The sequence below is a fragment of the Elephas maximus genome, chromosome 8, assembly GCF_024166365.1.
Source record: "Elephas maximus indicus isolate mEleMax1 chromosome 8, mEleMax1 primary haplotype, whole genome shotgun sequence".
NCBI classification, from domain to species: Eukaryota; Metazoa; Chordata; class Mammalia; order Proboscidea; family Elephantidae; genus Elephas; species Elephas maximus.
Genome location: NC_064826.1, coordinates 60,877,415 through 60,895,677, shown reverse-complemented (window position 1 = coordinate 60,895,677; position 18,263 = coordinate 60,877,415). Strand labels below are relative to the sequence as shown.

Here is an 18,263-nt window from a genome sequence, read left to right as displayed (position 1 = left end):
ACACGTTTCCCACACTGGGAGTGACCAAGTGGTGAAGAGTTCACTTAGGCCTCCGGAATCAGTAAAAAGCGGCGTTCTCGGCATAAGATAAGTACTTATGTCTAATCTACCACAAGGACCAAAAAACACCCCTTTGGAAAAAACTTTCACATTTAACTGACTCCTCCCCACTCCGCACCGGGTCACAAAAAGGCTTCAGTGATAGCTGCTTTCCCTGGGCTAGAAGTAAGATCTGTCAGGAGCCCTGAGCCATCCTTCCAGCCTTGGAGAAGGAACAAATTAACAAAAGGGGAAAAAATAATCTGCTGGTTCCTTTAAGCTAGGAACTCATGGCAGAAACAGCTCCTTTGCCTAGGCACAGGAATAAGCAGTCCATGAGCTTTGAATGCCTTTCAGCCCTGAATAGCCCTGTGTGGGCCCATTTCAACAGCACAGGCCCTCATTAGCACAGCACAACAGCATATATACCTGAAGTCTAACTTCCACTGTTTCAGCAATGTGGTGGAGAGGCAGGTTCGTGACGTTTGACACCACTGCCTATTAAGCACGGTTCCTCACCTACCCACATCAGGGGCCTGAGGACTGGTGGCTTCACCCATGCCACCTGGCCACCCTCGACAGGGGTCCAAGGATAAGTGGTACCTCCCAGTCTTACAGCCAACAGCGTTGTGTGCCCAAAGTCTGGCTGCAAAACCTATCCACCTAGGCACTCTAGGGAACAGGGACATGCTTTCCTCACAGACATTCAGGGTGGTTGCCAGTCCCCTGCCTTACTCAGAGCTGACCCCCTACTGCAGCCAAACACCTGTGCCTACACCAATCACCCCTGTTCATCTAAGAGACTGTAGGTGAGAGCCTGCACCAAAGACTTGGTAATCGACTACCTAGACACCTGAGCTTAATCCATACAAAAATAGTAAACAGACTCCTGGGCTCATACACCTGGTAACAGCTGTAACCACCTGTTGACAGGACATTAGAGCTTCAAAGGTGCCAATAATCAAACTAGATCACTCGAGCAGCCTATTTGGGCATATCAAAACAGAACAAGAAGCTAGGACACGGTAAGCAAACATAAATAAATTCAATAACTTATTGATAGTTTAGAGACAACAATCAATATCAAATCACATAAAAAGGCAGACCACGATCGCTTCAGCAAGCTCCCAAAACAAAGGAAGAAAAAAAAACAATTTAGCTTAACTAGTAAAAAAATGTCTGCCTTGTACATTATGCTCTTTTAAGAACTATCTGTATGGGATCAAATTGACAACAGCAACTTGAAAGATTAGATAGAAGCCTTAGGGGGCAGTGAATTTATGATAATGGGAGAGGTACGGTTCAGAAAAATGATGGTGAGAATGGTTGCTCAACGGGAATAATGTTAACTAACGTCTCTACATGGTACATGTAGAAACTGCTGAATTGGTGAATATTTGGGTGTGTATCTTTTTTATCTTCTAAACAACAACAAGTTTTTTTAAATGTATATTAAAGGCCTCATTCTCCTTGAGATACCTGCATATTTGCAAAGAGTAAGTGAAAAACATGTAAGAAAAATTAAAATTTTAAGCACTATCCAAAGAAGTTGTTTTTGTACTGGTCAAATTTCACAAAGGCAGGCTAATCCTGTCAAGGACTCTACTCCTTCCCCATCCTAACTGAGAAAAACTGAGAAGGCTCTCACAAAATATTCCTACATCCCAAAGCTCTTCTCTTCCCAAACTCTAATTGTGTGCATTTATTAAAAAGTCTTTTACTTCAAACAAACCAAATCTCAGGTGTAGCAGCAAAACTGTACTTAACCGGGGAGCAGGTGGGAGGGGAGTACTTAACCAGAGATTGTAAAAGGACAGGAGGTGAAGGCAAAAGAAAGAGAGAGAGAGAAAAAAAAAAAAAAATTCACAAAAACAAAACAAAAAGACCAGGCTTGCTGATCTGACAGAGCCTGGAGAAATGCCAAAAGTATGGCCCCTGGATACCCTTTTAACTCAGTAATGGAAGTCATTCCTGAGGTTCGCCCTTTAGCCAAAGATTAGACAAGTATATAGGGCCAAAAATAACACACGTGAGAGACATGCTTCATAGTTCAATCATGTATACAAGACTAATAGGCACACCAGCCAAAAGCAAAGAGGAGAAAGTAGAAAAGGACAGGAAAACTAGAGAAATGGATATAGGGAGCCTGGGGTAGAGAAGGGGAGAGTGTTGACACATCGTGGGGTTGGCATCAATGTCACAAAAAAAATTTGTGTATTAAATACTGGGGAGGCTAGCAAAACTTGTATAAGGCAAGGTCACGGAAGCTCCAAACCCAAAACCAAACCAAACCCAGCGCCGTTGAGTGAATTCCGACTCATAGCGACCCTACAGGATAGAGTAGAACTGCCCAATAGAGTTTCCAAGGAGTGCCTGGTGGATTTGAACTGCCGATCCTTTGGTTAAAAGCCATAGCACTTAACCACTATGCCACCAGGGTTTCCAAAAGCAACTGTTTTGGCCCCGTTTTGAACCAGGGACCTCTCACATGTGAGGTGAATGTGATAACCACTACACTACGGAAACCACGCTCCACAGACACATCCAAATTCCCTGAGGGACCAAATTGCTGGCTGGGCTGAGGGCTGTGGGGACCATGGTCTCAGAGAACACTAGCTCGATTAGTATAGTTGTATACAAAAAAATGTTCTACATTCTACTTTGGTGAGTAGCATCTGGGGTCTTAAAAGCCTGTGAACGGCCATCTAGGATACTCCACTGGTCTCACCCCTTCAAGAGCATGGAAGAATGAAGAAAACTAAAGACACAAAGGAAAGATTAGTCCAAAGGACTAATGGACCACACCTACCACGGCCTCCACCAGACTGAGTCCAGTACAGTTAGATGGTGCCCGGGTACCACCACTGACTGACAGGGATTATAACAGAGGGTCCTGGAAAAGCTGGAGAAAAACGTACAACCAAATTCTAACTCACAAAAAAAGACCAAACTTACTGGCCTGACAGAGACTGGAGAAACCCCAAGAGTATAGCCCCCAGACACCTTTTTAACTCAGTAGTAACGAAACTCAGTAGTAACGAAGTCACTCCCAAGGCTCACCCTTCAGCCAAAGATCAGACAGGCCGATAAAACAAAACAAGACTAAAGGGGCACAAAAGCCCGGAGGCAAGGACTAGAAGGCAGGAGGGACAGGAAAGCTGGTAATAGGGAATCCAAGGCCGAGAAAAGAGAATGCTGACATGTCGTGGGGCTGTTAACCAATGTCATAAAACAATATGCATACTAACTTGTTTAATGAGAAGCTAGTTTGTTCTGTAAACCTTCATCTAAAGCACAAACAAAAAAAAAATCATTTAAAAATTTTATGTATTAGCTGTTTAATGAGAAACTAATTTGCTCTGAAAACTTTCACCTAAATCACAATAAAAAAATAAAGAATGTAAAAAAAAAATTGCAAAGATTTAACAAATCCACCATCCTAACTGAAGATTTTAATATATATCTTTTAAGAGCTTATAGATGAAACAGTTAAGTATATAAAATATTTTTCAAATAAAAATTAAAAAGTTTATTTTAATAAAAAAAAGAAAGAAAAAGGTAGAATGGTGGACGGCAAAGAAACAGTGCGGAAGTAAAAAAAGGAGTGGAGAACTAAAGAGGCAGGGCAGTCTTAAACCATGAATGACAAAAGCTTGCCTCATTCTCTAAAAGAGTACACTATAATCTGTAAAAAAAAAAAAAAAAAAAAAATTTTTTTTTTTTTTTCATGTCCTAATTCCCCCCAGAGAAATTAGGAATGAAATGCTGGCAGTAGAAGACAGCATTAGCCAATGCCATGGTGTGGTTGATTTAAGATGCTATGGGATGTTTTCACAGGAATCAGGACTAGAGAAAATTTCACTATACACAAAGAAGAATGATTATATTTAAAAGTCGGTCTTAATGATTTAGCAAATATTGAAGGGCAATGAATTTCTTTCCTTTTATTTGGCAACTTCCATATAATATAAAACCATCAAATGATGGCTGGTCCAATATGCTTATTTTTAGGCATACAAATGGCTTATTTTTCTTTTAAACTTTGGAGGACATATTTTCACATTGTTTTTGTTTGTTTCTCTATCACTGTTAACTGATTTTAGGGCCCAAACTCTTTTTCTTCCTTTTAGTTTAATTATTTTTAAGGGTAGGGGCAAGGACATTTTTGAAATCTCTTTTCTAGAAAACATTATAAAAAGTCAAGTACATTAAGAAAAAGCTAGATTTATTCAAAATATATAAATAGACATACTATCAAAAATTCAAATTCTAAGCCAGCTGAACACATTATTGACTCCAAAATCATCGGTTAAACAAAAGAAATTATATTTGCATTGACGTGTGAATCTGCATCCATTCTTGGTAGCATGTAATATATGCAACTGCTCAGCTCTAGCTGTCCTTGTAGCCACATTACCATATCATTCAAATGTATGTACCATTTATATGTAAATAGACAAGATGAATGCCTTCTCCATAAAAAAAAGACAACAATTTTCAAATGGCAAAGACACAGGCAGACATTAGCAAGAGAAAAATGTTGCAAATATTCACTCTATTATACATTTTTAAGGAAATATAGAAAACTCAAATTTTCAAAAAACGTAGTGTGGTAATTACAAAATAGGATCTTAATACAGTCACAATACCAACAACCAACAGCTATTTTTCTCAATAAAAGTCTCCACCAATGTCATTTGTATCTTATAAATTACATGTTCTCAGATCCATCTGTGACAATTGGGAAGTTAATTATCATGGTCACATTTCACGACTCCACTGTTAAATGCTGAAGTGTTGCTACACAAATGCCATATGTTTTTCTAAGGGAAACGGAGAAAGATTAATTATGAGTTCAAGTCCAAGTCTTCTAGCAGTAATACTCTAAAACACATTAAGATCACTACACTGTGTGCTATGCAAATTGTAAAGTTTTAATTAATAGCTGAAATACCAACTGAGGGGAAAGACTATGAAGTCTAAATTTTAAGTAGCAGGCTTTCCTCCGCAAAATACATTCTAACAAGGATGCTTTTGAGAAACCAAACTACAAGTCCAAAGAAAAAACATTTTTATTATTGTGTGAACTTCCTTTGACAAAGTGATCACCATCATGATGTTTAATCCTACTTAATAAATCTAAAATTTACCGGGTATCCTAGTAACAAATAGGTCATAAGTAGCTAATACATCTGATGAAAATTCAACTTAGCATTTTTCTCAAATTTTTTTTAAAGATACATATCATCCAAGTATCTCTTACAGAGCCTTTATTTTCTACAGAATTGCAAGTCTAATGTACTGAAATTAAATAGTTACTTAAGGATAACCAAAAAAAAAAAAAAAAAACCCAGTTAGCAACCTAAAAATGGAACTCTTGATAGTCATCACATTAGGAAAGGAAGTTCACCCAACAATAAAAATGTTTTTTCTTTGGGCTTGTAAATTGGTTTCTCCAAAGCATCCTTAAGGACCTCTGGTGGAGCTGGGCTGCTAAATGAAAGCCATCCAGAGGCTCCTCGGAGAGAAAGACTTAGCTATCTGTCCCCACAAAGATTACAGCCGAGAAAACCCTATGAGGCGGTTCTACTGTCACATGGCTTGCTGAGTTGAAAACCAACTCACTGGCACCTAACAACAACAATAATGACAATACTAGAAGAATTTCATTAATACCTAAATAGCCTGAATTCTTATTTTACTTACCACATATTCAAACACAAGCGTCAGCGTTTCCTTGGTATGGATGATGTCATGAAGCAGCACTATGTTAGCATGTTTTAGTCCTTTTAACAGAGAGGCTGTAAAACAAAGTAGACATAGAGACAATTTATCACCGGTAACAACTAGTATGTTTCATTATCATTTTGGCACACTGTCAGATAAAAGATACCTACTCTCCCATATTCCAAGTCGATAACAAATCAGAATAAAGGGCAGAGAAAAAAGGTTTTCATTTAGATGAACTCTCCCTAATTATTTTACCTGTCATTTGTTATTAATCTCTAGTGAAATTCTATTATGGTCAGCATATTTTATGTAATTTCAATTCTTTTTAAATTTGTTAAAGTTTGTTTTATTATCTAGGATATGGTCTATATTGGTATATGATTATAGGTACCTGAAAAGAATTCTTTGTATTCTGCTGCTATTGGGTGGAGAGTTTTATAAATGTCAAGTAGATCCTGTTGGTTGATGGTTTCATTGAGTACTTCTTTATCCTTGATTATTTTCTGAATAGTGGTTCTATCCATTACTGAGAGACAGATGCTGACATCACTAACTTTAATTGTAGAGTTCTTGATTTCTCCTTTCAGTTCTGCCAGTTGTTGCTTCTTATATTTTGATGCTCTGTCATTTGCTGCATAAACATTTAAGATTACTATGTCTTCTTTGTGAATTGACCCTTCTATCAATGCATGACATCACTCTTTGTCCCTGGTAATTTTCTTAGCTCTTAAGTCTGCTTTATCTGCTATTAGTATAACCACTGCTGCTTTCTTTTGATTCGTGTTTGCATGGTATACCTTTTTTCATCCTTTCTTTTAACATGCCAATATCATTATATTTGAAGTGAGTTTCTTATAGACAGCATATAGTCAGGTCTTGTGCTTTGTTTTGGTTTTTATTTATTTTTAATCTATTTTTCCAATCCCTGACTTTCAATTGCTTGGTTGAGACCATTTATATTTATTGTAGACATTGATATGTCAGGTCACTTGTCAGTTGAACCTATTTTTCCTTGGGCACCTTATAATTTAATTTTCATTTCTGATTGATTTTATTTTTTCTTCTACCCCTACTCCAAGTTCAGTTAACTCTTGTTTCATTTTTTGGTCCATTCTTCTTAGAGTTTCTATTTCTAATTCAAAGTGTTTTCTGTTTCATATCCCAAAAAACTTAAATGGGAATATTTAATTCAGATTACAGTGTTGTATTACAATTTTGTTTAATTTTATGGAGTTTTTTGAATAAGGGTTTTTATCAGCTAAAATGCATTAATTCATATTTTCCGATTTTTTGCAGCAGTTTTATATGAATGTGGCCTGTTTTGTCCTAGTCCTATTCAGTTAATGAATTGGGTTCCTCTTGTCTTCTGTCAGTTCTGTTCTTTTCTATGCAGTTTTTATGACGGTGCTGGTGGGAAGAATTTGGGGTGTCTGGTTTCTTTTTAATCTCTACAAGATACTTAGTTTTCCCCTTTTATTTCCTTTTTTCCTGTCACTGCCATGCCTTCAAAGGATACGACCCTTTCTTTATATGTCTGAATCATCCCCAGAAGCAATGCTTTCCTATGGCTGTCAGCTCTGGTTCCATTCATTTTCAACCCCCTTTTCTGTAGCTAGTGCTATGAGCCACAATGAGTTCCAGTTTTCTCTTTCTGGAATGATTTTGTCTGAGCTTTGTCTATATACTCAGTGCTCATCTACTCTTATTTAGACCCTAGGTTTCTCTTAAGCTTCCCCTGCTCCACTCTGCAACCACAATTTTACTGATGTTCCCTAGTGCTGTTGAAGATTTGGTTCATGTATGGTTTTATTTCCTCTCCCTGTTGGACTTATGGCTTTGGCGGGGGGAGGGGGGGTGCTATGCTAACTTCATAGCACCCCCAAAGCTGTGGTTCAGAACACCAGCTACAGGAGATTCAAGAACAGGCAGCCAACATATATTGTTTTCTAAACCCCACCAAGCCAAAAACCAAACCCAGTGCTGTTGAGTCGATTCCAATGCATAGTGATCCTATAGGACAGAGTAGAACTGCCCCACAGAGTTTCCAAGGAGCACCTGGTGGATTTGAACTGCTGATCCTTTGGTTCGTAGCCATGGCACTTAACCACTACACCATTAAAAAAAAAAAAAATTAGGGACTACTAAACCCCATAGGAACAGGAATTATTTTTTTCCATTGATATATCTCCAGTTCCTAGATCAAGGCCTGATACACAGCAGGAACTCAATAAATTACTGAACATCATTCTTTTAGGTTCCTCAGAAGCATATGCATATATGTATGTATGTGTGTCTGTATATATATATACAAAAATACATATACATATGTACTGAGTCAGAATCAACTTGACGGCAATGTACACACACACACACACACACACACACACACACAATTTCTTGAAAGAGAAAAGTAGGTGTTGCTGCTACCTGGCAGCTTTCTAAATTTTGATCTATCTTCCTTTCAGTCTGAGACCAGCGGTAGCACCAAACCTCAGCTGATGCCAGACATTTTTAACTGAAGGCCCCTTGATATCTACCCTTCCGCTAATCCAGAGAAAATCAGCTATCAATATTGGCAATTTCAGATCTGTGCAAGAAACAGTTGGTTTAGAGGAAAAAAGGATAAGACACCCTCCTCCAATAATGAGACTTATTGTAATACTGCTCATTAACTAATTAAAAAAATAATATAGATTATTTAATATTTTCATTTTTATAAATACTACTACAAAGGATATAATGGGGCATTTAAATTTTTATCTCTTTAGGATTATTATATGAATTGTGGAATGTGAAATTACAGAGTACATGAACATAATTACAGGACATTTCTAATTAATTAAATTTGAGTGTTGATTTAGTCTTCTACCTTTCTAACTCCATGTAAGAAAAGAAGAATTGTGGAAGATGAGGGGGGGGAATGCACTATGGAAGTAATCCATCTTTCCTATCTCATAATCTAAAACCTTATTAAGTTAATCCATCAACAGTTTACATACTCATAACCACGAGTATTAAATTAAGGACAACTCTTCTTCATCCCTTAGTAAGAAACGAAAATGATCAGAATGATACCCCCTACAGCAATGACCATTCAGGTTGAATACTCAAAGAATAAAACCTCCCTCTATCTTTAAATTTTTTTTTTCTATCTTTATCATTTATTTTAGTAACACTGTATCTTCACTTTTGGCTTTTAGTTAAGAATCTACACAACTTGAAAAGAAAAATATTTTGCATGTGTTCTGTCAAGAACTTGTAATCATTCACTTACTCATCAAATATTTATTTAGAACCTACTGCAGGTACTGGTGCCCCTGGGCAAAATGTGAACCCTTGAAAAATAGTAATACTGCAAGAGAGCATATTTAAAAAGAAATTTACTCTTGCTTTTGAATACTTAAAAGAAAAAGCAAATCTAGATTATTTAATATTTCACTCAAATAAAGTGGTATTTTAGGTAAGTATTCCCCAGAGAAGGCAGAGATTAACCACGTAGACTCTTAGTTCTAGTATCACCTCAATGAACGCAGGCACCTTTTATTAAGGCTATTTGTTATTGATATAAATTTCAATTGACTCCAGGCAAGCCTACTGCAGGACAATATATGATATTCTTAATCTCATGATGAACTTTATGAACAAATATTTGGTCAAAAGAAGGCCATTCGGATTGAGAATTATTTGGTGTGGCTGTAACCAACACCAGCGCACATGTGCTACCCACCGATATTCTAATGCCACTGAAGACTAGGCTAACTATTGTGGGAATGCCTTTTCTTTTGTCCCACCTATATGTGCCGACTTCACACACTCAATACCTCATAGTAGAAATACCTACAAACTTATTTCATCTGAACTTTATAAATTAGCTTGAAGGTAATGAAGTAATTACAAAAATTACAATAACAATAAAATCACCGCATATGAAGTTCAAAAAAACAATCATTGCACAGAATTACTAGAGTTTAATATTGTGAATTTAAAAATCTTCCTCCTTTTAATAATTCAACTAGCACATCACCCTTAAACAAATAAGGCTTTAAATAGCTAGCTTTCAGCTATTGCTCATTTCGAAAAGGACACTCGCTCCAGCACTTGTCTTCTGAGGCAGACATCCTCTGGTAGCAGTATTTCCACCCACGACACAGTATTTGGAAATGAAGGCCACACCTAGCCTGTGCTCGGAGAAACATTTATGGGTGAAATAAACTACAGGCCTAATGAATATCATATTCTAAGAAAGGATAGTGACTTTGTGAGGCTTTTTCCCAATGTATTTTGTAACATTATTTGTAATTTTGTCCAATTTCATTTTTCAAGATATTCCCTCAGGTTGTCAAATCCAGTGATGATCCATCCTTATTGGTAAAACCCAGTATTGGGAACAACTCCAAAAAGGTATCAAAGCTTTCACCTCATTGTCACAGGACTTTTTTTTTCCCCCTTTTTCTCCATTATCACCTTTCTTCTCTCACTGCTTACACCTAAATTGTTTTTCATTTCTCAAGGTAATGTTTTCACACCCATCATTTCCTACCGTGTTTTTCCTATAATTTCAGTACAGTCGAATTTCAGGCATCATTCATCTTGGGGGGTAAAAAATTTCCTGATAGTGACTATATTATATAAAAATGTCATTTTCTCTGTTTTTGACTATTTCCACATGAAGCCTCAAAGCTTTCTCGTATCATTCTAGTAAGTTCCACATATCACAGATTATAGATTTCAGAATATATTTATATAAACATTTAAAACACACTGTCAGTTAAACAAATACCAGTATCTTGTCTGAAAGCAAGCTCTCTTTGAAATTAACAAATGAGTTCACATTTAGAAAAGGGGAAAGCCACTAATTTCAAGGCTGATGTCAGGAAAGAAATGGCATTAATGGGCAGAAGGTAGTCTTCAGTATCTACTTTTTTTTACCAACATCAGGGTATGTGACAGACCTCACTAACCTGGAGGCTGCCAGTGCAGCAGCCACTGGTCTCCGCAAGCAGCCAGTGCTATAGTTCCTGCTGTTACCAAGACAGTGTGCCCTGGGCTGCAAGTCAGTACAGCGATTAGCACCTACAAGTCCTAGAGCCAGTATATTTCCCTCTTCAAGACAGACCCTGTCAAAATAACACTCCACTTAATCTAATAATATCATAAATACACCATGTTATTTTTTTGATCATTAACATACAAAACAAATCCTGCAACACCGGCTTCAGTAATTCCAGCATGCTTGGTTTCCTCACAAATTTTAGGCAAACATATGGCAACATTTTAAATTCATTTCACTGGTGAGGTTTGAAAGGGTACAACTGTACATGATGTAAAAGACTTGTAACTAGGGTCGAGGATGAAAATTGTAACAATAGCTTTGGGGCTGTGATGTTGAAACAATAATAACACACTCTTGCTAATGAAGATAACTGGGCCTTTGACAAAGACAAAGTCCCAGTAGGACTGAGGGACACAGGGAGCCCTCCCTTAGTTTGGCAGCAGGATTCAGATATCTACATATCAGCCATATTCAAACCTTAGCCTCGCATATCAAGAATAAACATCTTAAGTTTCTGCTCCAAATTGGAAGAGAGAGATTTCATCAAAACTCCAATTCTATCACGATTAAAATAAATTTTGAGTGCACAGAGAAATTCAGGCTAACCTGTTGTTGTCAAGTCAATTCCAACTCATAGGGACCCTACAGGACAGAGGAGAGCTGCCCCATGGGGTTTCCAAGGGTGTGAATCTTTATGGAAGCAGACTGCCACATCTTTCTCCCGCGGAACACCTGGTGAGTTCGAACTGCTGACCTTGAGGTTAGCAACAAAGCGCTGAACCACTGCACCACCAGAGAGGTTCTCTAGGTCATTATTTGACATTCTATTAGAAAAGGAGAGATCAAAAATACACACAACCCATCCTCTCTCGTTTCCCGTTTAGCCTGGAAAGAAACAGTGCATTCACATTTTCCTTTCATCTTTTTTAGCCCGGTAGGATGCAGAAGAGGGACTGTTGCCAGTTTTGCAGAAGACAAGAATTACTACTTATTAAACCTAAAGAGTCCTTGAGTAGTTTAAATGGTTAAGTCCTTGACTGCCAGCTGAAAGACTGGTGGTTCAAACCCACCCAGAGGCACCTGTCATAGATTGAATTGCGTCCCCCAAAAATATCTGATTCCCAGCATTGTATGACCGTCTACCATTTTGTCATCTGAGGTGATTTCCCTACGTGTTGTAAATCCTACCACTATGATGTAATGAGATGGATTAGTGGCAGTTATATTGATGAGATTAGAAAGTAACTTAAGCCAATCTCTTTTGAAATATGGACCTCAAACCACCAAGAAAGCAGTGCTGGGAGAAGAGTGTGTCCTTTGGACCTGGGGTTCCTGTGCAGAGAAGCTCCCAGGCCAGGGGAAGACTGATGACAAGTACCTTTCTCCAGAGCGGAAAGAGAAAGCTTTCCCTTGGAGCCAGTGCCTTGAATTCAGACTTCTAGCCTACTAGACTATGACAGAATAAACTTCCCTTTGTTAAAGCCCTCCACTTGTGGTGTTTCTGTTATAGCAGCACTAGAAGACTAAGATAGCACCTTGGAGGACAGGCCTGGCAATCTCCTTCCAAAGGGTCACAGCCTTGAAAACCTATGGAACAGTTCTACTCTGCACACATGGGATGGCCATGAGTCAGAATTGGCTCAATGGCAACTAACAACAATAAAACCCAAAAAGTTAACTATATCTTAAGCTACAGTCATAACAAATTCTTATTTAAACCCACAGCTAGACAGTTCTAAGGGTGGGGAAATTCACTTTATACTACAAATAATGAAACTACTTACTTTCAAGTTTTAGCTCATTTATTTGCCAGTGAATTCTGAATATTTTCATAGCTAATATATTCTGAGTAGGGAAATCTTAAGGGAGAACTGAAAGCATGCAGGGAAAGGTACATTTGCTTTTTTAACTGTGTCAGTGATGGAGAGGTGGTTTAGCCCATCTAGTATGTACGGCAAGGACTGAAACGCACCTCCAGCTCAGTCGGTGCACTGTTCTGTAAGGTGTGCTGCCACATGTTCGACAACAATCATAAATGTTTTAGGTCTACTCAGTTCTGGACCTTCCCCTTAATTATATCTAATACTACATAGACACACATACATACACCCACACCCAGGACCATAAACTGATAAGTGAAAGACTCAGATTAAAAAATGAAATTGTATCACTGATCTCGTTTTTGCTTTTTATACTTTATGAACACATACATATACACAGTCCACTCTGTGTTATGGGGAAAGTTAACCTAAAACACAAGGTTAAACTAACACGTGGTACCAAAATGATGTCATGTGAACTTAATTTAGCTAAAATCACATTTCGGATTTAGAGATACATTTTTATTCACCAGATGTTTACCAAATGTGGAAAATTAATACAACAGGTTACGAACATTTTATAAATATCACATAAATTGTTTTCTATCAAAAAGCCTGCTGTTGTTTCTTAGCTGAGTTTTTCTATTTTGGGATGGGCAAAAATTCAATCCGTACTACATATTCTTCTTGCTTTCTCCCCCAATTTCCTCAACGTCACGGGCCTGAAATGTGGTGTTGGAAATTACAGACCCAAACATCCCTACTTGTCACCAATACCTGGTCACCCACCACTTGACTGGCAAGAGTGGTCAGTCTGGGGCTGTTTCCACATCACAGCCTCACGTGACCACGCCCATTGCTCGCTAAAGGCACTTCAAAGAACAAATGCCTTGAATAACACAGCTTACCCACATGGAACTGCCAGTATTTGACATTTTTAACCTACTAACACTTTTTTTTTTTTTTTTTAACACAGCCATTTCACATGGCTCAACCTAACAGAGTTTACCTGGTTCAAAGCAATTTTAACTTTTTCACAAACGCACTGTTACTCTTTACCACTGTTAATATTTAAACCAGTTAATCTGTTACCAAACGGCAAAGAAATGACTGCATAGAAAAAAAAAATAGGAAGAATCTATCAATCAAATTACGGTTGTAGCTGAGGCAAAGCATTACAGAAACAATTTAATTTTTTACAGGTGCCTTTCTGTATCATTTGCATTGTTCATGACAGAGATATATTACTTTTTATAATAAAAAATACATTTGAAAAAATTCTTTTTTACAAGTGGATTTGTTGAAGAGAACTAAAACAACACTATAAAATCAAACACATATGGATGTTTCATTACACAATTAATATGCCTGTAACAACTATAATAATGAAACACTGTAACTGCAGCATGTTTCTTCACTACTAATCCCTCTTCATTGGGGTATTGGTGTGAACACTTGAGCTCTGAGGGTTCCTTTTCCTCTCCTGGTACTCTGTAGGCTCTGCATCAGCCTCTAATTTGGTTTCATATCACACGCTAATCCAAGCTGTTGAAATGGTTTCTTGTCTAAATAGTTACTTCCCTGCATTAGAATTAATTTACTCACTACAAAACACTGTTAGTCTTAGCATTTCCAATCACTCAGAGTTCACCCTGTAAATGATACATCAACTGCCCATTAGTACTCCAGCTAATTTTGTTCCTATTTGCCACTGGAAAGATCCATGCAAATGCTGGTGCTACATAGATGCTAGAACTGTGGTTCTTCTCAAATTCAAACACCTTACTAGTAACTTCTGCTGAAACGAGACTTGCAAAGTAACGGGTGGGAGTGGTAGTGGCTACACTCGTGTGGTCTTTAGCCAGAAAAGAGACAATCTCTGGGCTGAAGGCTCCTGGAAGACTTGAAAATGGAAGTTATTATTTTTATTATCATTATTATTTCTGGTCTGGCTATAAAAACTAGATTTAAAAGCTGTGATCTGGTTGCATTGAAAAAGTATTGTTTTAACTATTTTACACTTTATTACACATGGGTTACATGTACAGTCAGCAAGAACACTACAAAGCACACAGTAAAAAGGGGCACATGGTTTGGCACCAAGCCCCTGATGTCTCCTAGTTAAGAAGAATAAACATTTACATCATACTAGCTATCACTGTTTGACTAGCCTTAAGTCAATCTACTCTTTACCCAAAAGTATGTGACTAGCCATTACCGTTTTCTTTTAAAGCCAAAGTATTTTCTTTGCCACAGCTGCCAAGTCCTAGTCCTTGGAGGTCTGCTCCTTGTAAGACACCAGTCAAGTGGAAGAACACTGTCAGACTCTTCCACAAAGCAAGGCAGTTTCGAGCATATTCTGAGACACAGCAGATTCCATCCCTCCCCCTTTTCTCAGGAGGTAGCCTCTTAAGTTCACAACAACAGGAGCCACAGACCACCACACAGTACTTCTCAAAGTGTGTTTCTCCAACCACCTACATCAAAAACTGATATAAATGAAGATTCACTGGGCCCTATCTCAAACCTACCAAATCTGTATCTATGATGGTGGGACTCAAAAATCATTAAATATATTTATTTAACATCTATTATGTACCAAGCAATAGATGCTGGGGATAAAGCAGGAATCGAACACAGACCAAAACAAGCTTATCCTCATGAAGCTTATAGTCTCTATTTTGACCAAACTTCCCATTCAATACTTATGCATCATAAAGTTTAAAAGTCACTAGGCAATGGCTTTGACATAGGGACAGGGGAGGTGGGATTATGATGTGTATGTATGGGGCAGAGGGGAGTTGCTTAACATTTCAGTTCATTCACTGTTCCAAAAGCAAAATAACAGAAACAGTCCATGACTTGCCTCATTCATCCAGGGTCTGTCTGTCTGTGTCTTTCTCACTCTCTCTCTCTCTCTCTCACACACACACACACACACACACACACACACACGACTGCCACTGGACAGATTCCACTGAAAGATATACAGTCTTGAGGTAGAAGGCAGAAGGGATTCTTCAGTCTGAAAATCTGATGGTATTTTTATGTATGAGGTTTTTTTTGTCCTATTCAGTTCAAACCCCCACCAAAATGTCAGCTCATAAATTTTTTAAATATGAATAAAATGTTGATAAGGTCATGATTGTGTGGCCTTTTCAATCCCAAAACCACTTCTAAAACCTGTGAAAGAGTATGATTTTATGTACTATGATTACAATAAGCACTGCGTCAGAACCAGTTCACGTGGGGCAGAGATACAATCAGCAGTCTGGAGATGCTGCCAACAGATTATGAGCACAGTAGAAAGTGAACTGAGAGATACAAAAAAACGAGTACAAATTTTGGTTGGGCTTAATTCCTACTCTAGAAAATGACCTGAATTGAAATTTCAAATATGTTACTTTTTCGTGTGACTGGATAACGAAGTCACTGCTATAAAAATGACAAATTACAGCATAATTCAGTGGAAAGGGCACAGTCCCAGAGCCTTGTATTTCTCCCTGAGTCAGTTAACCTTAAGGCAGTCATGTCAACCTCACCCCTACCTCGCTCACCATGAAACTCAGTAAACTGTCCCTGCATATGGGCAAGGCCTTAAAACTCTTTGTTTCTCCAACCACCAACATCGAAAACTGATATAAATGAAGATTCACTGGGCCCTATCTCAAACCTACCAAATCTGTATCATCTCAAATCTGTATCATCTCAGTCCTGAGTGAGCCCTGCATTTATGTTAAGGGCACTAACACACTGAGTTCTAACGTCCTCCTCCAAGAGGGGTGCCCTTCCTCTCTGTCCAGTAATGCTCACCCACTAACAACACAGTGCCTGGCTCACTCTAGCACCATTCAAATTTGAGGATTTTTCAGATATTTAATCTATGGATTAGGCCAGAGACTGCCCTCCAACCATATGGTGGCAAGGATAGGGTGAATCCCACCCTCTGCATGGTCTCATTTCTCTCCTGCTTTACATTATTATGGCTAATGCTGTAGTTTAAAGAGTCTACATTTAAAAATGCATAAAAGCTAGATACAAACACAAATACATATGAAGGGGAGAGTGACTCATCTCAATTGTTCCATATTCAGAAGCCTGTGATGATGATAATAAAACGGTTCACGCAAAATTGCATGGGTCAAAATGTTACTTAATGAGTTTGAGACAATCTCTTCCCAACCTTTTCTGAAAATGAGGACTTCTCAAATTTCCTTGACACTAGAGAATCCACTCAGGTACAAAATATTAATAATAATATAAATAACTGAAAATCTTTTTGTTTGAGTCTCATATTATCTCCTTCAGTCTTTCCTTATTCTTGAAAACTGACAACACCTTAAACCCGTTGCCATCAGGTTGATTCTGACTCATAGCAACCCTACAAGATGGAGTAGAACTGCCTCATAGAGTTTCCAAGGAGCACCTGGTGGGTTCAAACTGCTGACCACTTTGATTAGCAGCCGTAGCTCTTAACCACTACACCACCAGGGTTTCTAACAACACCTCAGAGGTGCCATATTTCAAGTTTAGCAAAGTACTGTGCAACTGCTTACAATAAAACATTTAAAAGTATAATCTACTACTATACGAGTATATACAAGTAATTTGTTCATTATATAGTTTGTTTCTATATTAAAAAGATGACTTCAGATTGCCATGTGCAACAAAGCAAAGAAACAAAAAGCCCAGCTATCCAAGAAAAAGACAAAGAGGAAGAAAATCAATTTCTCCACATCGATCTCAACTTCTCAAGAAATTTTCCATCTCTATCTCCACCACTGCCAGCCAGAGGGGTTGGGAAAATGTCCGACCATATATTCATGTAGGCAGAAAACTGACTCTTCAACTTTGAGCTTCACACTTTGTGAAGGTAGAGGGAATTTCACAGTGTCTCTGCAAGGGGCACTTGTGATTGCTGCTGACAACAGTTCCTGTTCATACAGCCTGCCTTTCCATATAGGACATGTAGCTCCCAAGAGCGAGGACAAACATCCATCAAATGTATTCAACCTTCTATTGGCCCATATTTCCAGTTCTAATAAAATTTAATCTTGCTTTATATATATTATACACTCACATACAGAAAACCTCAGCGCATTAAATACAATTGTGATTTGACTTATACAAGGGTGACTGATTGACCATGCACAAAATAAAATTAACCTCATAGACTTGTAAAGCTGAGTGTGACCTTCAAGAGCATCTAATCCAACTCTTCATTTTACAATTGAGGAAGCCAAAATACAGAATGGTTTGGCTATAGGTCTCAAACTCTGGCCTTCTGACTCCTAATACAGGGCAATTGTGTTTTTGTAATCAAAAGGAGCATTTTCTGCTTCTCGCTCTGTCTTAGTTTTCTTGTCTTGATTCCCAGTCTTTGGCTGTGGCTATGGTTTTCCTTTCATCTTCCTCTCTCTTCACGTGTTAAGGGCAGAAAATCCTGAGGCTAAGAATACTAGGAGAACATCAGATATAATTTATATACATTGAAAACTGTTCACTTGCAGCATCACCACCTGGACTAAAGGGGAAACTGCTATTCAAATTGGCTTTTCAAAACTGCCTTCATCTGATGAAGTCATTTCCCTTCTTAAAACCTTTCAATAGCTGCTTAACAG

The 18,263-nt window shown here is 38.0% G+C and overlaps 1 protein-coding gene across 2 annotated transcripts in view; it reads right to left on the bottom strand.

Annotated features, from left to right (window-relative positions):
- CDK14 (cyclin dependent kinase 14) overlaps positions 1-18,263 on the bottom strand; it is a 693,252-nt gene that overhangs the window by 369,909 nt on the left and 305,080 nt on the right. For both annotated transcript variants that reach the window (XM_049893961.1, XM_049893962.1), the window contains one exon: positions 5,746-5,840. In XM_049893961.1, the coding sequence (XP_049749918.1) occupies positions 5,746-5,840 (95 nt within the window). The remainder of the gene's footprint in view (positions 1-5,745; positions 5,841-18,263) is intronic.